General features: G+C 49.6%; 1 protein-coding gene across 1 annotated transcript in view; it reads left to right on the top strand.

Moving 5' to 3' along the window:
* Nucleotides 1–629: 629 nt before the first annotated feature.
* Nucleotides 630–22,287, top strand: part of PKD1 (polycystin 1, transient receptor potential channel interacting) — a gene marked incomplete at its 5' end in the record, with an annotated part of 99,532 nt that continues 77,874 nt past the window's right edge. Inside the window, one exon of the mRNA XM_082314233.1 lies at nucleotides 630–883. Within this exon, the coding sequence (XP_082170359.1) occupies nucleotides 630–883 (254 nt within the window). The remainder of the gene's footprint in view (nucleotides 884–22,287) is intronic.

Raw genomic sequence — 22,287 nt, 5'->3', positions numbered from 1 at the left:
CCCGGGATTCCCTTGCTCCCCAGGAATGCCCCTGCCCCTCGGGATCCCCCTGCTCCCGGGATCCCCCTGTCCCCCGGGATCCCCCTGCTCCCCTTGCCGAGCAGGGGCCGGGGGCGGCGTGCCCCGGGCCCGGCCCGGGAGCGCGGCCCGGGAGCGCGGCCGCGAGCCCCGCAGTGGCCGCCGCGCCCGGCAGCGGAGCGCTCCCCTCGCCCCGGCCCTCGCCGCCGGCCGGGGCCGGCCGGGGGGCGGCCGTGCGGCGGGGGCGGCCCGGGCGGGCGGGCGGCGGAGGCTGGAGCGGCGCCGGGTTTCCGCCGGGCGGGAGGCGGAGCGGGGAGGCGGCGGCCGCGGCCCGGGCGGAGCGCAGAAGCCGAGCGGCGCCGGGCCGGGGCTGTCAGCGCGGCGAGCGGGAGCCCAGCGGGCCGGGCCGGGCCGGGCCGGGCGCCGCCGCCGAGCAGCGCGCACCGCCAGCCCTGCGGGGGAGGCCGCCATGGCGGGCGGGCGCTGAGGCGGGCGGCGCGGAGGGGGGCGCGGAGCGGAGCGGCGCGGCGGAGCGGGGCGGGGCGCGGCCGGGCCCGGCCGGCCGGCCGGGGGAGCGGCGGGCCGGGGCCATGCCATGCCCGTAGGGAGAGATGCCTTTTGGAAATGGAGACACTGGATCACAGCGCAAACATGGCGTCCCCGCGGCGCGGCTGCCCCTCTCGGGCTGGTGCCTGCTCTGCTCCCTGCTGTGCGGGGGGCTGGCGGCGGCCCGGGCGCCCCCGGCCCCCGCCTGCCAGCCCTGCGCCGCCGACTGTACCTGCGCCGGCCCCGCCTGCCTCGTCAACTGCTCTGCCCGCGGGATGGAGCGCCCGGGGACCGGCATCCCTCCCGCCGCCACGGCGCTGTGAGTACCGCGGGGCGCGGCGGGGCCGGGGCGGCGGGGCCGGGGGCTCCGCTGCGGGCGAGCGCCGAGCGGCCGGGCTGCCCGGCAGTGTGATTTGATCTCCAGTGTTTCCTTGAGCGTTGTTGTGGTGGAGATGGGACGCGTGACAGCAGGGAGAAACACGGCGACATCGCGGAAAGTTTGCCGCGAGGCCGCGGGGCCGGGCGCGGGCAGGAGCGGCCGAGGGACGCGCCAGGGAAGCGAGCTTCGGGGGGCGAAGTGTGCGGGCCCGGCCTGGCAGCGCGGCTCGGGCTCGCTGGCTTCGGCTGGGGTAGGGCTAGCGCGGCTGGGCCGGTGGCCACCAGAAGTCACGGGCGCGGGGATGCGCCCGGCTGCGCACCTGGGGAAGCGCGTTCAGGATTCGGGCCGAAGCGGGTCACCGCGTAACGCTGCTGGCGTCTGGGGAAGAGCCGGCGCGCCGTGGGGCACGCTGGGCGCGGCGGTGGGCGAGAGCAGGGACGGCCCGGCAGCTGCGCTGGGCGAAGCCAGGGGTGAGGCTCCCCGTGAGCGCCCCAGGAGAGCTGGGGGCTGCTGCGCCGGAGGGCGGGGGCTTTGTGCCGGGACTTTAATTTCTGAGGTTCTGGGGGAAATCGCGGGAAGAGAACGGTGTCGGGAAACGAGCAGTTGGATGTGGTTTAAGCACTGTTCTGTTAACAGCAAATCCCAAAGACTCAATTAACAAGTTCAAATAAAAAATTTCTCCATGAAAGTGCGAGGATGGGATGGATGACAGTTGTGTTTGTGTCCAGCTGCTGATTTTGTTGTTTTGGGAAAATCAGTCAGAAAGGTCTGTGACTTGGAGGGGCGTTGGAATGGTCCGTATGTCCAGTCACTTAAATAAAGTTACTGTATGATGCAAAAAGCACGCCTAGGGCAAAAGTGGGTTTTTAAAATTTACTTTTGAACCTGAATTTGTTTTCCTTAGGGAGCAACTTTTCTGTTCTTGAGGAGGCAAAAGCATCGAGTGATTCATGTAGGAGAGATGACGTGGGGCCCGGCACAGTAGAAAAATCTCACATGAACTAATTTCTACTGGTATTTCAATAAGTTAAGGGTCTGCTTTTGTATTCGGATATTTTTAACTAAGTTTCCACTTTTTAGTGTCAATATAGATTAAGAGATAGTGCAGAAGTTGCGAAGTACCACAGTAAACATTAAATTGTAGATCGGCAAGATGTATCTAGACTGCAGGAAAATGTGCACGTCTCTCAATCCAGCTGACAAGGTGTTTTCCAACTGTTTTCTTACAGGATACATTTAGACTTTTCCAAACAAACTAGCCATTGTTTGTCGCAGAAAGTCCCTAACTGGGAAAGACTGATTTTTATTACGGGGTTTCTGACGCTGCGTTATCTGTTGTCTGTTGGACACGGGGATCTACAGCTCTGGAGACCGAATGTGCTGTTTGTGATAGAGGTGGAACATGCCAGCGCTTCGCTGGTCACTTGTGGAGCAGCCTTCTGAAGACTGTGATGATAAGTCCCGTATTTGGCTTTTTAAGGATTTGGGGTTATTACAGTGTGTTTCTAGGATTATTAATTTCGGTAGTAAGTGTTTGAGACTGTTTATATTATTGTTGTTCAGAGGTGTTGAGTTGTAAAAGCTCCCAGAACGTTTTGGATTAGATCCTATTATGCAATGACAAATTGAAATTGGACATAAAGCTCTTGCAGGTCAACAAAACAAAGTGCCCGGAATGTGGGAAGGGGAAATCTACTAAAGCAAATGGACTGAAACGGCAGGATAGTGTTACTGACATCTTCCTCTGATTTCGATGGAGAAATGTTTGTTTACAGCACTGTTGAGAGCCGTGCGGTAAGGAGAAGGGCTTTGCTCCGCTGAGGGATGATTGTGTTTGGAATTCAGACTGTAGAGTCGTCTTTGTCAGCCAGCAGATCATCTTGTGTGTACAGTCACGACTCAGCTGAAAAAGTGTCTGCTGGTAATATTCTGATGACTGGTATAAGATGTGCTGAAGCGGTCTGCTATGGCACATGGATTTCCTTTGGGGAGGGGTTTGCTGCCCTGTTTGACCTCCTGATGATGGGAAAGAAGGCATGTGTACTTACATTGTCATTATAACCAGGAAAGATTTACAGATTCATTTCTGCCGGGATGAGGGGGACTCTGGTTCATGACACAGTGAAGTTATGCAAGCGGTTTTGTCTATTCATTTCATGTTCCCTTTATTGAACACTGACAGATAAAGTAAATAATGCTTTTAATGATTTGCTGTCTATTCTCTCATTAGAGGAAAGCATTTTTTTAATATCTCAACAAAACTTTTTTTTTTTATTAGTCTGAAACAAAAACAGCCTTTAAGAAGGCTGAGTTCAGAAAATAACCAGCGCCAAAGCTGCCTGATTCTGCGGCAGGCGTGTGTGCTAGCAGTTGCACTCAGCAAATGCGATACCGTACCTCTAGCTGTAGAAGTAAGGCCTAGGAAATGAATTCCTCTCGTATCCGACATTATAGACGTAGCAACTTTGAAGAAATACATGCCAACTTCAGCAGCACTGTTACTAGGAGTACAGAAGAAATGCCACATCCAAAGAATCACTAAGGAAATAAGCTCTGCTGCTTGCAGACGCTACATACCTAGCTGGAAGCAGTCTCCAGGCAGACCAAAAGGGAATATTGGCCCCTTCCCATCGCCAGAGTCGGGTTCTTGAAGTGTAACGCAAAGTCTGGCTGGAATCAAGAGCAAAATCTGTTTTTCCAAATAATCTGCAGTGCGCAACTTAAAAAAACTATACTTCAAGAGCAACACACTTCAAGTGGCAGCATTTGCACTTCTGAGTTTCTCCATCTGAGAAATGATCTGATCTGATCTCTTTTCAAGTGCTCTGCTTGCAAGGCTGCCGGATTTTGTTCGCATTTACTTTGAGACTTAGCTGTTTCATGAGCTGCTATCACCGCTTTCATTCCTCAACTGGAAATAAACCTCAGAAAGATTTTCTGACTTGCCCTTGCAAATATTGACTATTTCTGACATATCTTCAGTATCATGGTACTTTTGAAGTGGAGATTAGAGTCTCTATTTATAAGACTAGAGTTGAGACTCCCTTATTTTTCCTTCATTAACGTGAAATACTATTTGTGGATGGGTAAGAAGGAGAAGGTGAAAATATCAGGGGACCTCTGCTATCACCACACTCCTGCAGAAGCAGAAGCTTTGCAGATTTGGGGGTTATAACTTTCATCCAAAACGCAGCGGGGGTTTTTTGTGGATTTGGCAGTGAGCCCTGGGGTTACACTGCCTAGCCAGTGACTTCACCTAAGCAAACCTTCTTAAAATAAACAGATTTTATGATTCAGGAACGTACAGTCTGTGATATTTTAAATTTCAAGAGTTGGCAACGATCAGTAGATTTTGGTATTGTTACGTGATGCAGTAAAAGCCTTTTCAAGGCTCAAGGTGTCTTCAAAAGCTATTGGAGGAAAAAAAAAATTGCAATTAAAACTAAAATCCAATTCAGGTAAAACCACAAGCAGTGGCGTGTCTGTACAGTAGTGTCCAGTCCACAAAGGCAAAATAGCTTTCCTTCTGTTCCTAGAAAAAACTTAAACAGCCTGAAATGTCGTTCTAGTAAGAAGCCGTATCCCCAGCAAAAACAAAGCTGTGTTTCTCTTTTGTAAGAAATTTTGGATGGGGAAAAAGGCCCAAATGAGGTGCTAGATGAATATTTTGCAAATGAGATTCATTCAGCCTATGGAAGGGACCAGTCACAGAAGCAAATTGTAACTATAGTTTAAACACCAAACAAGGAGGCAATTCTGTATTAGTCTATCAGAGCATAATGGTCTGTGGTGTTAGTGAAGTGTCACCATAATGCCGTTACAGCAATGGCACAAGCAGAAGGTCTGGGTTGTTCATTGTGCTCCTTCTTAAAGCTTCAGAGAAATTTGAGTGCTGTTCCCATGAGTGAGGAACTTGCCCTTTTTAAAATTAAAGCTTTGGCTCTTTATGGTGGTGTTTAAAAATGTAGTAACAAAAATGTCCTGCTAGGTAAGAAAAGGCATCCCCCAGGGACATGGCGTTCGAAGGCATTCCTGCTCCATGGCAAATGTTGCGATTAATCCCGAGCAGCATCAAGGTGTCTCACTTCTTTGATGCGAGCCCAGCATTTACAGATTTTGCGATTTGCAGTTCGGTATAGCCAAACCTCCAAACCCTGGTAGTGACAGAAAACCACACATTGAGAAACCGTAGCTAAATATCTCACGGCCCCGCTGGGCAGAGGGAAGACTTACTGTCTGAATGCCCGCTCCTGACCCTTGTCAGACATCAGTAGAAAGGAAGACTATGTCTCTGCTCATCTCATCTTTTGGGGTTCCGTTGACATCTGGTGTATTTTTTACCAGGTAGTGTTTGCATTGATTTTTCTCTGTATTTCCTGCAATTTTTAAGTTTACTGGTGGTGTCTTTCTGCGTGAGGCTTTTCCTTGTTGGAGTAAAAGTGTGTGCCCGATCCTGCTCTTCTCCTGATGGCAAGCCCCCCCCAGGTTTCACTTGCATTTCGCCCACCTTCTTTCATTCTGCTGTCACGAAGAGGGGTTTTAAAAAGAAAAGCACTCAATTGGAAGGTAGGGTGAAACAGACTCATATAGTTGGTTAATGCTCTCTCCCTGTTTGCCGTTTAATGGGTTTCCTTGTTTTATCTCTCATCGTGCCGCGGTTTCCACACTGTGGTTTCCATAATGTGTTTCTGCATCATCCTTTCTTCATTTCTTCAAGCTTTGTTGTCCTTTGATTGATCGTTGCAGTTCAGCTTGATTTTGTATCTTGTCTCTTATTTACCCCATATGTCCCCAAACATTTCTCTGAGTTGTAATAAGTGAATAAGGAAGTGAGTGGGGGTGAAGGACAGCTCGCGAGCCAAAACACGCTTCCCAGTGCCAGGGTGGAGCAGGCTGGGAGCTGCACAGGCAGAGGTGCTTGCTCTTATTGCGAGGAGAGTGCACGGGCGAGTGTGGGGGACACAGGAGTGTGGGGGACACGGCACTTGTGAATTAGTCCCTCCATAGCCAACAGCACGATTTAGGCAGTTGCTGTCAGGCTGAGAGAGAAAATTTCTTTCTCTTCCACGGTGGAAAGTTGGCAGCTCCATTCGTGGGCTGCGCTTACAGTGCTGTTGCTGTTTGGAGGAACGGCTGCTACCCCACATCAGCCCACCTTTGTCTCCAGGCTTTCCTGAGATTGGGCTTAAAGGCTCGAAAGCTACAGCGACTGCCGGGCTGCAGAGCTACCGACCGCGCTCCCCTTGCAGCTTCTGCCACCTGCACGAACGTGCGCTGCCGAAGGTTGCTGCCTGTCCCACCAGGAGGACAAGGGCTTCAAATCAGACCTCCCCAGCCCTTACTTATTAACCTGTCTTTGCAGTAAAGAATTAGCTTGTTTTTGATATTGAAGGACTCTTGTTTACACTAAAGCTAAGTTGGCATCTCTGTTTGCCAAAACTAAAAATGTCGAATTGAAATATAACATTAGTTTTTTGCTTTGCAAGGAGCACAAAAAGCAAAAACCGTGTGATTACAGCCATTTCCATTTTTTTAAGGGATAACTATCATCAGGAAGAGCATCAACAACGTGCAAGTTGACCATCTGTAGCATTTGTGGTATATTATAGGAACCACGACCAGTAAATGCATTCTGTGCTCACTTTCCTGCCCCTCCCTTTCCCTCAAAAGACTGCATCCATTTTGATGATATGCTGCCACTGGATTTAAACAGAGATAATTAAAACAAAGTGTAATATTCTTCAGTCAGCTGTTTCTGCCAGTCTAACAGTAAAAATAGTTCCCCTCAGGTTAGGAATGAGTGCATCTCTTTGGCTTCCTGGCATCAGGCCTAGTAAAAACTTTAATAAGCTGAGATCGGAGACAAAGTTTCAGATGCGGCATACGGTCTTGTGTTACTCTGTTTAATCCAGTGTCATTTTTAATTGAATTAGCAACCCGTGTTAAGATAGTGTGATACGCTGGGTTGGTAGCAGTACTTGATGGAAGGAAATGATGATGTTCACTTTGTGGTAATGAATCTCCCACCTACAGCATTTTTCCTACAGCATTTTTCAGTCGCGGTGCATGTGTGTTAACCGTGTGGCCCTACTTTACTTCCAGTCTGGGGTCTAGGGGCTGCCCTCCGACAGCGGGGTGTTGGGAGGCGATGGGACTCTCTCTTCCTTCTGCAGTCGTGCTGGCATATTCTCCTGAGCATCACCGGGAGAAGGCTGTATTCACTCTGGCAGCAGATGCAGTCGGCAGCAGCTCTTGCCTTTGCGAGCCTGCAGGACGATCTGTAGTGACATGAGTTCTGGATCCAAGCCAGGACTCAGCCAGCCTGTTCCTATTCATTTGAAATTGTACCTGGACTCCATACCATGTCCTTTTTGCTTCTAGCGACAGCTGGGCAACTTGTATTCTGCCTGCCTGTACAGACAGCTCCTTGTATCAAGAAACACATTTGGCTCTGTGCAATGCTATTTTGCATGTCTGTGATGAAGTCATGAGGTGTAATCAGTGGTTTGAAACTGAGATTTCCAGGGTGGAGTTTGTAGCCCTGGCTAGAGCCTGTGCCCACCTCCTTGGACAGACATGGCTAATGGTACTTGCAGATCCCCAGCAATGGCTTCTTCACAACTCCATTGCAACATCCCCTGGCAGGACCTCGGCCCTGGCTCCCGCATGATCTGTGCTGCCCTGGCCTCCTCTAGCAGGGAGGAGGACTTCTGCAGATCCAGAAGCAAAAGAGCAGTTTTCCTTGCAGCTTTGGTTGAGACAGACAGTGAAGCCTCTCCTTCCTCTCCCTGGTGTGGGGGCTTGCGTGGGATTCTGTAAACACCTTTCCCTGCTCTGTCACGGGGCACAGATCCTGCTGGGAATGGGTTAAATAGGTTCTGCCGCAGCAAATGCTTCATCGTCAGGGAGAGGTGGGAGTGGCTCTCTAAAAAGAGGATCTAGGGTGTGGGTTGAGTCCTCCTGAGGGAGGAACCCAAGGAACAGCTAAGCCTGGGAAAGCGAGAGCCCAGACGAATTGTGTTGGCCAAAGTTGTTAGTTTCTCTCTCAAAGCCACGCCTCGGGAAGGGGGTGGAGTGAGTCCGGCCTGAAGCATGCCGATTTTGTTTTAGGTCAGGTTGGTGACACATCTGTGTCTAGTCCCATTAGGGACCCTGTGTGGGAGCTGCGTGTGATTCTTGCTGCTCTGCAAAGACCCAAGGTGGTCAGCTGGCGGGTGGTGGGAATGTGCTGTGAACACAGAGCTGTGAGTCGAGGGGATGCATCTTTTACCTTGTTGCGGTGATGGGAGCGCATGGGTCCCTCTCATAGCTGAAAACAACCCTGTGATTTTTCCTTTTTGTGTATTTACTTTTGTAGGGCAACCTCGTATTGCTTGAAAGAGCGCTACAGAAATGGCTATTTTTATACTTTTCTGTTCATCTGCTTGCCTCACAGCTGGGCTGGTTGTGTTTTAGGGGTGGAATACAGCTTAGCCTTTCCAAGTGTGGCTTGGAAAAAACAGATGTTTCAGTTCCTGTCTCCACTGCCGATGCTCCCATATGCCACATTTCCAACAGTAGGACATCAGTGCTGGCACACGGGGCCTGGCCCGTGCAGGGGGAGGCCCAGGGGGGCTCTCCAGCTCTCCAGTGTCTGCGTGCTGTTTGTGGAGCTGTCAGGAGAGCTGGCCAGACAAGCGTTAACTTCGAGGGGATGCACATGGCTCCTCGTCAGCACCTGCGTGCAGCCCAGTGCCGGCACCCCAGCATCTTGCTGGCAGCTGGGATCAGCGCGCTGTCGGTATGGGAATGTTCACGGGTTTTGCCTCATGGGTTGCTTCTGTGCTATTGCTTAATGGCTTTCACATGCAGAGGCTGCATAGCTGTTTGTGAGCAGAGAGAACCATCTGAGCCACACTCTTCAGCCAGTGCCAGGCAGTCCACGGGGTGATAAGAATGATAATCACGGGCCCCATCCTGCGACGCGTGCTGCCAGCGCAGAGTGTGTGTGCTGCATTTCCTCTCCTGGGGCTTAGAGAGCTGAGGGAACAGTTGGAAACCACAATGAGATGCAGAGTACAGTCTCCAAGAAAAGCGTTGCAGCCACATTCCCTCCACTTAACTATGCTTTTCACTCCCTCAGGCACCTCTGTTTAAGCTGCATTTCTTCCTCAGAAAGAGGAGTGGGACAGGGTTTTGGGGACAGTGTCTTGCCTTGTCACCCGCAGACAGATGCTTGCACAGGAGCATTGTGAAGACCTTGTGAAAGGGTCTGTGCTCTGCCTGAGCCTGTGCGGTCAGGATTGTGTGCTGCCTGGAGCGTGGAGCTGGCCCTCGGCAGAGGGTCGTGTTTCACCCCTCCCCAGATGAAAACGGTTGGAAAGCCTTCTGGAAAGAGTGAGTTTTCAAAAGAATGAGTTTGGATATGGAAAGAGCAATCAGCTGGCACCTTTAATATTTTGTATTGCTGTACCATCTCTGGGATCTCATAGCTTGGGCACAGTGCAGACACGGCAAAGAGACAGCTCTTACCTGAGACCTGCAGGTGGTCCAAGCGATCCTACAAAAGCAAAAGCTTGGGATATGGGCACTTGCCTTTGAGGTGTTAGCACAGCTGCTGCCATTCCGGTCTCATAAATGATTCCAGCAGGCCATATAGTGACTCTTCGGTGATTTGTGTCATGAAACTACCCTTGCACCAAAGCATAGCACAATTAAAAAGAAATCTTCTCCTATTTCCTAAAACAAAACAAAGCACTCATCTGAAATACGATGCAGGGTGATTCCCTGGGAGAAGAGTTTCCATTGGAAAATATCTTGGCTCCTGACCAACCGTCTGTAAAGCAGTTGTACAGGGCGGCTCATTATTGCTACCTGGGTGATTTTTTAGAAGAGGACTGTTACATAAGCAACAGGTTGGTGAAGCCATTAGTCAGGATCCCTTCTCAGCTACTTCATTACATGGTAAAAAAAAAGGTTCCCTGTCCTCCCGGACACGGGAGGCGACTGCAAGTAGAGAGCCACTGAAATGAACAGAGTGACGCTGGCCAGAGATTCATAAGTAATGAATTAAATCTGTGCAGATCAAAGGTTTCTATCAGAGTGTGGGAACGTTATTTTATTCCTACAGAGGGAAAACATGAAGTCACTGGCTTTATGAACTGAACTCTGCCTAGATATGCAACCCCTGATTGCATGGATCAGTGCAAAGTTTGTATCAGAAGCCTTAAAAAATTTAGTGTAGGCAAAACTGAGGTGGTAAGACAAAAGCTAGAAGAGGCCAAGGGTTAGACTGTGTTAGTCTTCCAGTTGTGTTAAGAAAATTCACTGTAGCTAATATATGTGGTAGATTGGGTTCATACCAGCAGTAAGTGTAGCTTTACTTAAGAAAAAGAAAAAAAGAAAACTGCTGCCCCTTTGTGCAGTAAAGCTGTTATAGGGCATAGCTCATATTAGGACAGCAACGTGGAAACAAAGCTTAAGCTGTCTGGGTGGTACTCGAGGCTCTGCTAGACTGACACAACACAATTCCCAAGTTTTAATTTAGAGAGAAGACACACCCCATTTTTTTCAGGGAGTGCCAGGAGCATCACTGGTTCTTGACTTTGTGTTCCATACAACACAAAATAACTTCAACAGCTCAAGAGCCAGACCCTGAACTCTGAGACCCTTGGCCCTCACTGCTGCCCCTGTTGTCACTCATTGCACCCAGCAATTAGCCATTTCTTGAAAAGCTTTTTGCCTTTCCAGTGCTTGCAGGAGAGTAAACTGTCAAGGTAGCAATGTCACTGTCCTTGGACAATTTAGTTGCTGATTACATGCGCAGATTGCGTCTGATGCAGCCACCAATTTAAGCTGCATTACCTTGGATTTGCTTTGTGCTGAGTGTAGTGACCCATGTTACACAGCCAGTCAGATTGGAGTATTACCCTCTGGCATAATTTAGAATTTGCAGCATTTAAAGAGTTAATTACAGCTAGCCATCAGATCTCTAAAACAAGCCAGCAAAGCCCACTGCTGCATTCTGTCTTCCTGTGGATTAGCTGTGACACATCCAAGCCTGCAGCTTGATCCCGTAACTTCAGAGAGAACTGGGAGAGAAGACTAAGTTTGGAAATTAATCTCCAACACCCCCGCTCCCACAGGACACAAAGCTTCCCCTGAAGTAGATGCACTCTCTAGCTGCTTGGGAAAGACATTTCATAAGTCATCAGGGAGTCCTGGATCTTTTGAGGGCATGCAGCCCTAGTCCAGATCTCTCCTCTTGCAGGTGATTGGTCTGATCAACAACATGGAGCACCTTTTTCTTTTTGTGCACACTGACCACAACTCCTGTTCATTCCCATAGAGAGGGGAAATGGCAGTGGAGCTGGCGTTGTGTTTATTGGCTTGCTCTGCAATTCCTGGAAGTTGCTAAATTCTGCAGCAACCATGGAGGCTGTGTACACCGTGCTTAAGGCCAGGATTTGCTTCCCCCTCTGTCCTTCTCCCCTCCACCATCAGGAATTGAAGTGCATACCTTAGTTTGGGAAGAAAGCCGAGCTATTGGGGGCAGTGTTGTCTAACAGCTCGAACACAGAGGGGAAAGCGGGACTTCTTGGTTTTGTTTTCAGTTCTGACCCTGGTTGTGTGGGCTGGGCTGTCATTGATTCATCTGCACTCAGTCTCCCCTGTCTGAGCAATGGGGCTGGTGCTTCCTTGCCTCGCGGGAGTATTGTAGTGGTTATTTATGGGAATAAAATGCTTGTGGAGGGCTTAAATGCTTGGCTGCTGGATAAATGCCCTGGATTTCTAATTCATACTTGCTTGGTGCTCTGCCATCCTTGTGAGAAGGCAGCAAAACATTATCCTATACCAACTCTTGAGAAGCTGAATCTTCACTCTGAGCAAGGTAGATGGCAGGGCAGCAAAACACACACACGTACTCGTTTTGACAGGCTTATTGGTAACCTTGGTCCTGCCTTCCTGCCCCTGCTTGTGCTTCAACCCCTTCCTGCCATCGTCCTCTGAACTAAACAGGCAACCTTATGCTTCACTGGTACGTAACGTGTGGCAGGTACCAGAGCCAGCAGGATCTCACTGTGCTATCGTGGCTGGAGAACCATTTGTTTTTCTTTTAAAGCATCTGAAAAAAGAAAAGTTTTGTTTTCTGCCCAACTTTACTTTTTGTTTCAAGACAATGCCATCAGTTTCCCAAACAGAGACATCCCAGCCCCAAATGGGAAGTCAGCGCTGACTCCAGCCCAGGGTGCCAGCTCCTGAGAGAAATGTGGCTGCTCCCTGTGGGCTCCTCAGGGCAGAAGGACATGGGGCTGGGAGCATTTTCCTCACCAGGAGCAGCCTGGGGAAAGGAACTGTGTAGCCCCAGGCTGCAGGTACAGAGATGGATGTGCAAGGCCAGAGCCGTGCTGCTGGGACAGGATGGCCTGTGCCCCCACGGCAGGCGTGCGGCCATGCTCATGGGCCTTGCTCCCCTTGGCGGAGAGCGAGGAATGGGGTGGCTTTCCAGTGCTGCCGGCGCCTCCACTCTTTCTCCTGCAGCCAGGAACCAGTTTACCTCAGCCAGGAACTATTTTGCCTCAGCCGGGTGCCATTTTACTGCAATCAGGCGCCACTTTACCTCAGCCAGGCGCCATTTTAATCTCACCAGCTGCCATCTTACCTCAACTATGGGGCAGCTTCTGCTCTCTTGTGCCATTTACCCCCACCCCAGGTCAGCCAGCCTGCAGCTCAAGGGATCTGGCAGGCAGGTCTCTGTGCTGTTAGCAGTCTCACCCTGTTTCTTGGCCCCGGGCAGCCCTTGTGGCTGCCTTCACCCAGGCAGCCTGTTGCAGTCACTGTGGCACTGCAGGGCCTGTCATGGCGCTTGGCAGCAGCGTGGTCTCGCAGGTGGGCACTCTGGAAACACAGGGATTTGTCTGGGCTGGGGCGAACCCCTGCACATCCATCTCCTTTCCTGCCTCGCACCTCTGGTGTCTCTGCGGGCTCTGCACGGTCAGCACCCATCAGGCACACAGGGCCTTGGCGCTGCACGTGCCTCGCAGCGAGACCCGGCTCAGCCACGGGGAAGGGGTGCCACGAGCTGCCCCGTGTCCTGGGCTGGGCGCCCCGGGGGCTGAGCCGGCTGCCCTGCCGCGGGGCTGGGCCTGCTGACACCGCTGCCGTGCGGGTTCAGGATCAGGCAGTCGGTAGCTCTTGGCTGTAGTGTGTACTACAAGATCCCTGCTGCTAGTTGTTTATTTAATGATGGCTGATTAGAGGGAGAGGAGACTGGCCCTTTCCTCCTCCTTAGGGGGTGCGTTTCGGTATTCCGACTGGGAGTTTGAGGATGTCTTGATCCTCTGCCTAATCAAACTCGGTGCAGGGCACGAAGAGCTGTGTCTCCACTGCGCTGCTGCCACTGCAGCCTGGAGCACGGCCTTCCAGAGGGAGGGTTTCTGTCTTTTACAATACAAAACACATTTCAGCAGCAGCATTTTTTTTTCTTTATTGAATCTAGAGCAAAGAAGCCCTCAGCAGGAGCTTGAGCTTACTGTTGGGATGAGACACAGGCCTGTGGCAGGGATGGGTCCCAATTCTCCTTCTGGCCGCAACTCAACTTTTACACTTGTTTCTTTTAACTTCTTGGGATCCTAATTCTTGCTGGCTAACGGGCTGTCTGGCAGTAGTGAAGCCATCGTTGGCCATCTATGGGGAAGATAAGAGTTGACAATCGGTGGCAGTGTGGATGGCAGAGGATCAGCACGGGGGCAAGTATGAGTGTCTGGTGTGACCATGAGAACGGTCTTCTCAGATTTATATTACTGAATTAATCTACAGAATTAAAGAGCATGGGAGACTTGGGTTGTTTTACTCTGTTTCTGCGCAGGCCACAGACAGATGAGAGTCTTGGCATTGCAGCATCAGTCCTGGCTTCTGCAGAGGAGTGTTTTAACCCTTCCCACCTACCCTTTCAGATGCACCATGTTGTGCTGAGCAAGGGCTGCTCTTAAATCCCACTTGGCCATGAATATGTGCAGGCCATGAAATACCCTGTCTGTCATACTGCAAGAACAGGTTTCTGGGTCTTGGGATACTGGGAATCCATGTATTTCAGGTCTCAGTATACGTTTTCAGCTGGTGTCTCCCCATCCTGAGTGTGCACCATGAGGGTCCTGGTGTTGAACAGTCTGAACAGACACTTGTTGTGGTGCATGGGCTGAGGCTGCACGAGTGGCTCAGCACCACTAATTGATGAAACCCAGGCATGGCAATGGGAGCGCAAGAGCCATTTACTCACGTGTTGTTCTTCATGCCAGGGACTTTGGTGACAGGCTGTGGTGGTAAGTCGCTTTCAGCAGATGCCTGTAAAATTGTACAGTCCTCCTTCTTCTGGTGGGAGGAAATGATGAACTTTTAATGTTGGATCCAAAGACTTTCTGTCCTGACAGCAGAGCAGGAGTTTCAGGCCTCTTGCCTACTGCTAGTCATTGGGTGATGAAGAAGAAGCTAGGGAGTAAATTCCTGACATATCAGCAGTGCTGTCATCTTTTTGTATGTAAAGGTACCAGAAAGCCCCATTTAAAATGCAGAGATTCAGTTGTATCTTTACTGCATGGTACTATGGTACATGTGGGTTTGCAGAAAAGACCCAAAGTTCTAGGAATTGTTTTTTGTATGTGCTGCGCTGCGAGCCCTGGGCAGGATTGGGACCTCGTAGTGCTGGGTACTGTACACAAGCATACTGAAAACAGACCTTATCCTCAGGATCTTGCAATAAAAATAGACAAGGCAAAAGAAAAAGGAAGTCTTCCTGTTTTTCAGCTGGGTAAGGCTGTAAAAGCTTCATGCTCATAGAGAGTAAGGGTATTGCCTGAGGTCATACAGGGAGTTTGTGTCCGAGCCTGGCACTGAGCCCTCCCAATCTTCTGAGGTGCAGCTGAGTGATAAACACGTGGGCTTGCACATGCACATGGGGCCAGTCTGACATGAAGATCTTGCAGTGTGAGATGACTTGCTGGGGGTGCACATGTATCTGCTGGGAAACAGTTACTGGACTGGGCTGGTGGAAGCAGTGATTCCTTTCCAACAGAAGCCCCTAAACTTTGTTAGTCACCAAAAAGCAGCAACGCATCCCACTGTCTGTGCAGTGCAATGTGCTATATCAACTGTAAGTAATTGATTTATAAAGCCAAGGGTCATCCTGTAGGGTAGGAGTTTGGCGTATTTCAGGTTGAGCTGCACCACCAAGAGTCGGTCTGCTGAGACATGTGTGTTCAGCCAGGGGTTACATCTAGCTGCCACTGGTCTCTAGCGTCTTCAGACTGGCAGAGCTGCATTTGCTGTCTTGTCCTAGTCCCAAAGGCAGCACAGTGTGGCTTAGATGTGGTTCATTCTGGAGTGGGGAGAGCAACACCTAGTCATCATATCCTTTCACTGCCTTGTGAAGAGCTGTCCTTGCACTAGCCCCTGCTCCCGGTGTGCACGGAGGTCCTCCCTCTGCAGGCCTGTGTAGAGACAATTCCTCCATGGTGACCTCCAGGAAGCAGGATTCATTTAGATAAATTTGGTGTGACAAGAGGAACAACATTTCATCATGAATTTGTGCTGGGGTTCTGGATTAATCATTACTGCACTTAATGTGTTTTAACTCAAAGCTAGAACCGTCCGCATCACCTGACCACTCTGCAAGCAAAACCAATGGGGTATCAGATTTTGGCATGGCTTTGCTACCCGGAACTGGGGTTTCTGCGAGGCATGAGGGAATGGAGAGCTTAATAGGTAGGATGGAGTTAATCATTCACTGAATTCCTTAGCTACAAACTCTCTCCTCAGTAATTTTTTTTGGTGCATTGCTGGAAAGGAAATCGGGGTATGTGAAGCAAAACCATACTTAACAAGTCACAGTAGCCCTGGTGTGTGTAGGATTTCTTGCCTTTTGCTGAGGGTGGAGCTCCCCTGTGGCAGGAGATGCTTGAATAACCTGATAGAGCTGAGTAGTGCTGGGAAATTTGATATATCTGCACCTTTCACTTTGGATGCCTGGGCCAGAGGTTGAAGAAGAAAATGTCTGGCCTTTCACCTGCCTGAGACCCAAGGCAAAGATCTGTATTTTTCTCGCAGCAGTCAGTGGCATCACCAGCACCTCAAACAGAAGTGAGAAAACTTATCTTAATTAATAAAATAGCGAGGATGCAATAACTTACAAGAGTCCGGCCCTGCCAGCCAAAATATGAGTCAGCTACCTCTCATAAATCTTGAGATTAAAAATAAACTAAAAAAGGCAAAATGTTGTTGCCTTCTGGGTTTTGAGCCTGAAGTCCCATGTAGGAGACATTTGGAGGCATCTGTACTTCTCAATGAGGAGATGCAGAGGAAAAAAAAAGACTTCAGCAAAATAAAAGGGATGGAAAAAAGTAGAGATTATAATTTAGTGTCATGATTCCAGGAGACAGCTTTAGGGAACTCACCACTTCGCTTCTGGCAAGGCTGAGTATATCTTCTAATTCCCTTTTTGGGGTAAAAGTGGGTCATCTAGAGCCATGTACCATGGGACCAGATACAGGAGTTGCTTAGGATTCTAGCGAGGCTGATGCAGGCTTTGAGGTTGCTAAAGAGGCAGCTGAAATCTTGAGGGTCATTTTTAGAGGATTTATCATGTGATCAGACAGATTGTACAACATTTCTGCTGTTTAGAGGTAAATATTTAATCTGTAGGTAACCCAAGGCTGAACTGAATACTCTGCCAGACGGAACTAGCCTTCTATCCAGGAATCTGAGTCTGCCTTCCACTTCCTCCCAGCCCTGATTCACCTCCCAAACACCACTCAGACCTTGAGAAGTTTTATCCCTGGGCTTCCGGCTTTTGCCTCTTTCTGAGGCCAAAGAGTGTTTGTAGAGTTGGGGATGGTGGTTACAGGGTGGTTGAAGAGTTGGGGATGTGATGTGCCCAACTGTGACAGATGCGCTGTCACAGCTGGAGTGCTGACTGGGCCCAAGAGGTGTGACTGTAATTGGGACCTGCAGGTTCAGGATGTATTTAGTGGGTAGCATCAAATTCAAGTACTGTGAAGTATTTAATGGGAAGGGCAAGTTCCTCCAGCTCCATCGTTGATTTCAGAGGTCTCTTCTGTTCTTCCAGCCTCACCTTCTCCATGTGCTCAACAGGGATATCTTACCAATATTTTTCTCACGCCTTCTCAGGACTCCAGTGAGAAATGGTGACTTGAAGCCTGATTCTGATCTGTCTCATAGCAAAGATCAGAGTGTTGTTCAGCTGAGTACGGTAAACCCACGCCAGGAGTACATAGATGGGGGAGCAGATTCAGACTTTTCCTGTGCCGGTAGAGCTTATGAGCCTTTGAATGCCAAGTCTAACGACTCGTGCCAGCCCCTGGGGTGTCCGCACATAATAGACGTGGATGGATTGCTTGTGTAGCTGATTGCTTCCAATTTGAAACTACACCCCCTAATTGCTCACTGTAAGTTACCAGGACTCCCCACGTGGAATCTCATTAGACAGCATAGTTAATGGGAGAGCAGAGGGAGCATTTTAAAGTGTGTTTGATGATCTGTTGAACTAAGGAAGATTTGTCTAAGAGTACAGATGCCATTAGATGGGGAAATCTTGCCTTAGTTCTATTCCCCACTTAGGAGCCAGCAGTTACAGGGTTCGGGCTGTTTTCACATCAAGAAAGGTAGGTTATTACAAGAAAAGGATGGATTTAATTTACTGACAATTTCTTGCATGGCTTTTTTTGAGACTTCTAAGATCCCAGGTAGGATGAGCATGCTGGCTGTTTCCAGGATCCTCTGGGAGCTACTGTTGGGCAGGGAGGGGCTCCTGGAACTGGCTCTGTGGTTGCATTTCTTGGGAAGTCTCTCCCATTTCTTTCCATGCCATTGGTGATGTTCCCAACCCAGTTTGCCTCCTTGATTAAGATGAAGCCACAGACTGGCAAGGAAGGGGAGGGGTCATGGAGGGAGAATTCTGAAATCACCCAAATCCGTGGTTCAGAGATATCCAGTTGCGAAAGACTTTTCCTGGTAGGGGAAAGTGTTGGTTCCACAGGGTGTTTCATAAACCGCTGCCTGCATCCTGCTTCCTGGGCCTGTCTCTGTCCCTGCTGCCAGATTCTGGCCAGTTAAGTGCATGCAGTCAACCAGAGTCTGCTGGTTTCTTTTCAGAAAAAAAAAAAAAAAAGAAAAGCAGGGGGAGAAAATCCCCAACCTCTTGGAAGCACAGGGCAAAATATTGCTTTCAGGAGCATTGGTGCAAATGCAGAAGAGCCCAGATAAGTCAGGAAAGGTCCTGTGGCTCTTTGCTGAGGGCTGAAGCCAGCCTTGTGGGGAGAGTCACCTTCCTCCTTTGACTTCTCTAGCAGCGACCTGTAGCTCTTCATCTTTTTCCTTCTGCCATTCTGTCTTACTCTGCCACATCAGTTGCAGTTGCGCTTTATCTGAGAGAAAGTCACATCTGCACATTGCTTTTGGTCACTGAGTCAGGGAATGCAGCAGCTTGTCCCTATACCTCTTCCATCACAGATCTGCTGGTGGACTCTTATCCCTGCTCTGTGCACATCCAGCACACTGTTTATCACTCACCTGTTACTCTGCTGCTGTGTTCTGCTCTCCTGTCTTCTGTCACAGGCATAGGAAGCCAAAAAAAGCCAAATGAGAATGAAAAATAACGCAGTTGGTGTTAGTCATGCTGCAGAATGCGTTAGCAGTTCAACAATGGCCTTAAACACCTAGTAGGATCCAATTTAAACCCATAAAAGTGAGGAAGTCCGGACTTGGAGCCTGTTCTTCTACCTGTGTAAGCAGCCATGCGTGTAGTAGCTGTGGCACAAGTAGGCTAGGAAGGCATTGGGATTTTTTTTTACTCCATTAAACAATTGTCATTTGTTTCCAAGGATTTGATTTTATTGCTCCTCCTATTTCACGCAGCAGGAAATTAAAAAAAAACTAAATGCACAAGACATGCAAATTTTTATTTGCTCAAATTATGCTGAATGTAGGAGCTAGGCCTCCAGGCAGCTTCACAAAAATGTCATAATATTTGATGATTCTGAATGTAATAAAAATACGCAAAATCCATGCTCAGGCCTCTGAGACCAGGAGATTTGCCTTTGTGTGATACGTGGGAACACTAGTCACCAGTACAGACGCCTTCCTGCATTTACAGCCCAGGCGTGAGCATGAGCAAATAATGGCTATCTTGTTTCTAGTGCATCGCCTTCCCTCTTCACTTCATGTGCTGTAAACCTCGGCACGATCCCTCTATCTTAGAAGGCTTCCAAACCCCATAGGAGGTGGGGAGCTGGCCTCCCTCTGAAGGACCCAAAATGCCTAATATACTTCAGAGTCACCCCTCACTCTCCCTGAGTCTTTTTTCTAGGCTATCAGAAGAGTCTCAGCCCCTTGGTGAGGAGCGAGGACAGAGCTTTGCGAACGTCCTGCCACCTCTCTGAGCAGCGCAGCAGCAGTCAGCCCTGGTGTGGGTCCCTCCGTGTGTGTGTGCGTGCATGTGCGAACTGGGAGGACTCTGCAGTGGGAAGCATTTGCCAGACATGGCAGGCAGCTCCCGGAGTTTTCTTGGCAGGAAGGTGTGGAAAATGTTGGAAAGGAAAAATGGAGCAAAGGCAGTCTGTAGCTCAGTCTGCCTCGAGATCAGATGTGTGCGCAAGGCTGGGGAGCTCTGCATCACACACTCCTCGGTCCCCGTGCCTGTATGAAATCCCTCTTCATTCACTGCTAGACTTATAATCCCTACATGATCCTAATTTTATTTTATTTTCTTTTGAGGGAAACAGTAGCTCTTTGATAGCCTTCCAAGGGATAAGATGGGACAGACAGACTACTTACTGGGAAAAGCCTCGGGGTCTTGGTCTTCCTGAACCCACCGACTAACACAAAGCATGGCTTCCAGCAAGTCTAAGCTGCTGTTTGTATTTAGAGACAGAGAGGGGTGCAATCAGCGTGGGTTGACGCTGTTTGAATAGGCATGACTGGGCAGCGATCCCAGCATGACTTAGCCGAATAAGGGACTGTTTTTGTATTTTAGTGCATGACCCAGGACCTTTTCTGACCACAGGTGCCCGGGCCGTGGTTTCCTCGTCTGCTGGAAAGCAGCATTCACAGCAGCTCTGCTCTCCCAGGCACGCACAGGTGCCCAGCAGTCTGTTGGGGCAGTGCGGCCCCGAGATGAATGGGGGATGGCACAGATGTCCTGCCCCATTGGCTACTGCTGAAGAGGGGGAGCTCCAGCAGTTGTCCTTGTCCCAGAAAGAGCTGTGCTTAGTCTTGTCGACAGAAAGCAGCACCTCTCCTCTGACAGACCTGCAGAGAGCAGACCATGGATCATAGTCTACCTTTCCTCACATCAGCAGCATGATGGAGGATTCAGTTCTTGCTCCATGGCATCTCTTTCCTAGTGCAGTGGCAAGTCTTCTTTCCATCTTAAACTCTGCTTTAATGCTGGGTTGCACCCTTAAAGAGCAGCGCCTGTATTTCGGTGGTGGAATTACGTAATCCCTGTGCACAGAGTGTGCTTCAGTGAGTTAAGCTGGTGATGTCCTTTTGGATCCGAGAGGAAGAGGGGTGCTATGGAAACGTAACTTGTTATTATTATATGGGAATTAAATTTGTTATTTCGCTCTTCTGCCTCGGTTTGTGATTACACCATGGAGCAATTTTTAGCCTTGGCAAGACGGTGATTTAACATAAGACCAAAGACGCAGTTTAACTCAGTGTCTACCATAAATCCTGAGAAACGGTGATGCCGTCTGAGGCTCGGTGCGCCTTGAGAACTGGGCAAATGTTCTTTCTGCCAGCAGAGCTGATGTAAGGTCTGATTTATGAATGTGATACTTCTTGACATTGCTGTGGTGTCCAAAGATTACCAAGGATGTTTACTGAAACCTTCCAGAGTCTCTGTATGGAGCCTAAGAAGGGATCAGACTGAATTTACATGTCCTGCTGTGCCAAGCCTGCTCTTGGTAACCTTCCAGTCTCTGCAGTACTCGGAGCAGAGGCAGTGGATGGTGTTAGCAGGGCTCAGAGCACGCTGGTGCCCACTTCGCCTGCCACACAGCACAGAAGAGCAGGCCACATGCCTCTGCTTGTTGGGAGCGCTATGTCCTTAGTATTTTATTGGGCTTGTCATTGCTTGGGTTCATGCTCTTCTTTCCATTTTAAACAAGGCAAATTTACTGGTGGTTTGTATTTACTGCAAACACCCTCTTACACAATCACCCTTGTGGTTCTTTATCTTCAGCTTATGAGGAATAGGGTAGAGTAATTTTGTATTTAATCATTAAATTGAGACGTAGTCCAAGACAGTTGCCTGAGCCTGAAGTGAAGCATCAGCTTCCCCAAAGACTCCTCAGCCAGCACTGTCAGTGTTTTGTTTTGAGTAGCACTGTGCCAGAGAGGGGACGGAACTTTGGGTTTCTGTTGTACTCAACAGAAAGAGAAACAACAACAACAAAATCAATTTGTTTACAGTAGGAAAAAAAATCTATGAAGTGGAAGGGGCGTGACTTTTTTTTTTTAAATTGTCTGTCTCTGCTCCAGTGCCATCTGCCCTGTTGGGTTTCTGATGGTTGTTTCTCCTTTGTTGGTGTCTGCTTTGACATCTGTGTGATGTGCAATGACTGTGGGTGTTAGACAGCAGTAAATGCCTGTCATTAAGGTGAATCGTCAGAGGACCTGTGCCTGGGAACTTTGGAGAAAACCTGAATTGAGGAAGGTTTAAGCTGACTAATGAAGAAAAGATTTCTGAGAGGAAGAATTGGCTCCTGGGGAAAAGCCCCTTTGCCGCAGCCATTTGAAACTGGAGTGGAGGAGAGACAGGGCGGGCTGTGCTGTGGCAGACCTTCATGTACCCGTGCTCTGTTCCCTGTGAGCCTTTGGCACCTCGGCTCCGCGCTGGGTATTTTTGGTGAGGGGGGCAGGTGGGAGCACCACGGGGTGCTGAGCCCCTGAGCCACTGTGTCAGTCCCAGTGCATGCTTGCATGGGGAGTAGGCAATAATTTAACAGATTTTACAGTTTGACGTGCCTGTACGTATTGACCTGGGAAAGAAATGTCTCTTGGCCTTGCAGATGAAAAGAAAAAAAGAAAAGTACATGGTATAGGCTGCTGTTGGTGAGGTTCAACCCTGGGCACAGGGCCAGCACAAACACGGCCCATGAAACCACTTCAGCCTTATTCTGAGGTCTTGAGGGGGACAGGAGTGTTCTGGTCTTGTACGCGGGTGAATGCTTAACCCTGGCTAGCTGAACCACAGTAGTGTTCGCCTGGGTCTTCTCACCAGGGCTGCGGCACATGGCATTTTGAGCAGATGCAGAAATCAAACTGTGGACTCTGGGATATCCCCTGCC

This window comes from Platalea leucorodia (assembly GCF_965183815.1).
Source record: "Platalea leucorodia genome assembly, chromosome: 5".
Lineage (NCBI taxonomy): Eukaryota > Metazoa > Chordata > Aves > Pelecaniformes > Threskiornithidae > Platalea > Platalea leucorodia.
Note: the sequence above shows the minus strand (reverse complement) of the source record. Positions and strands in the feature narration are given on the sequence as shown.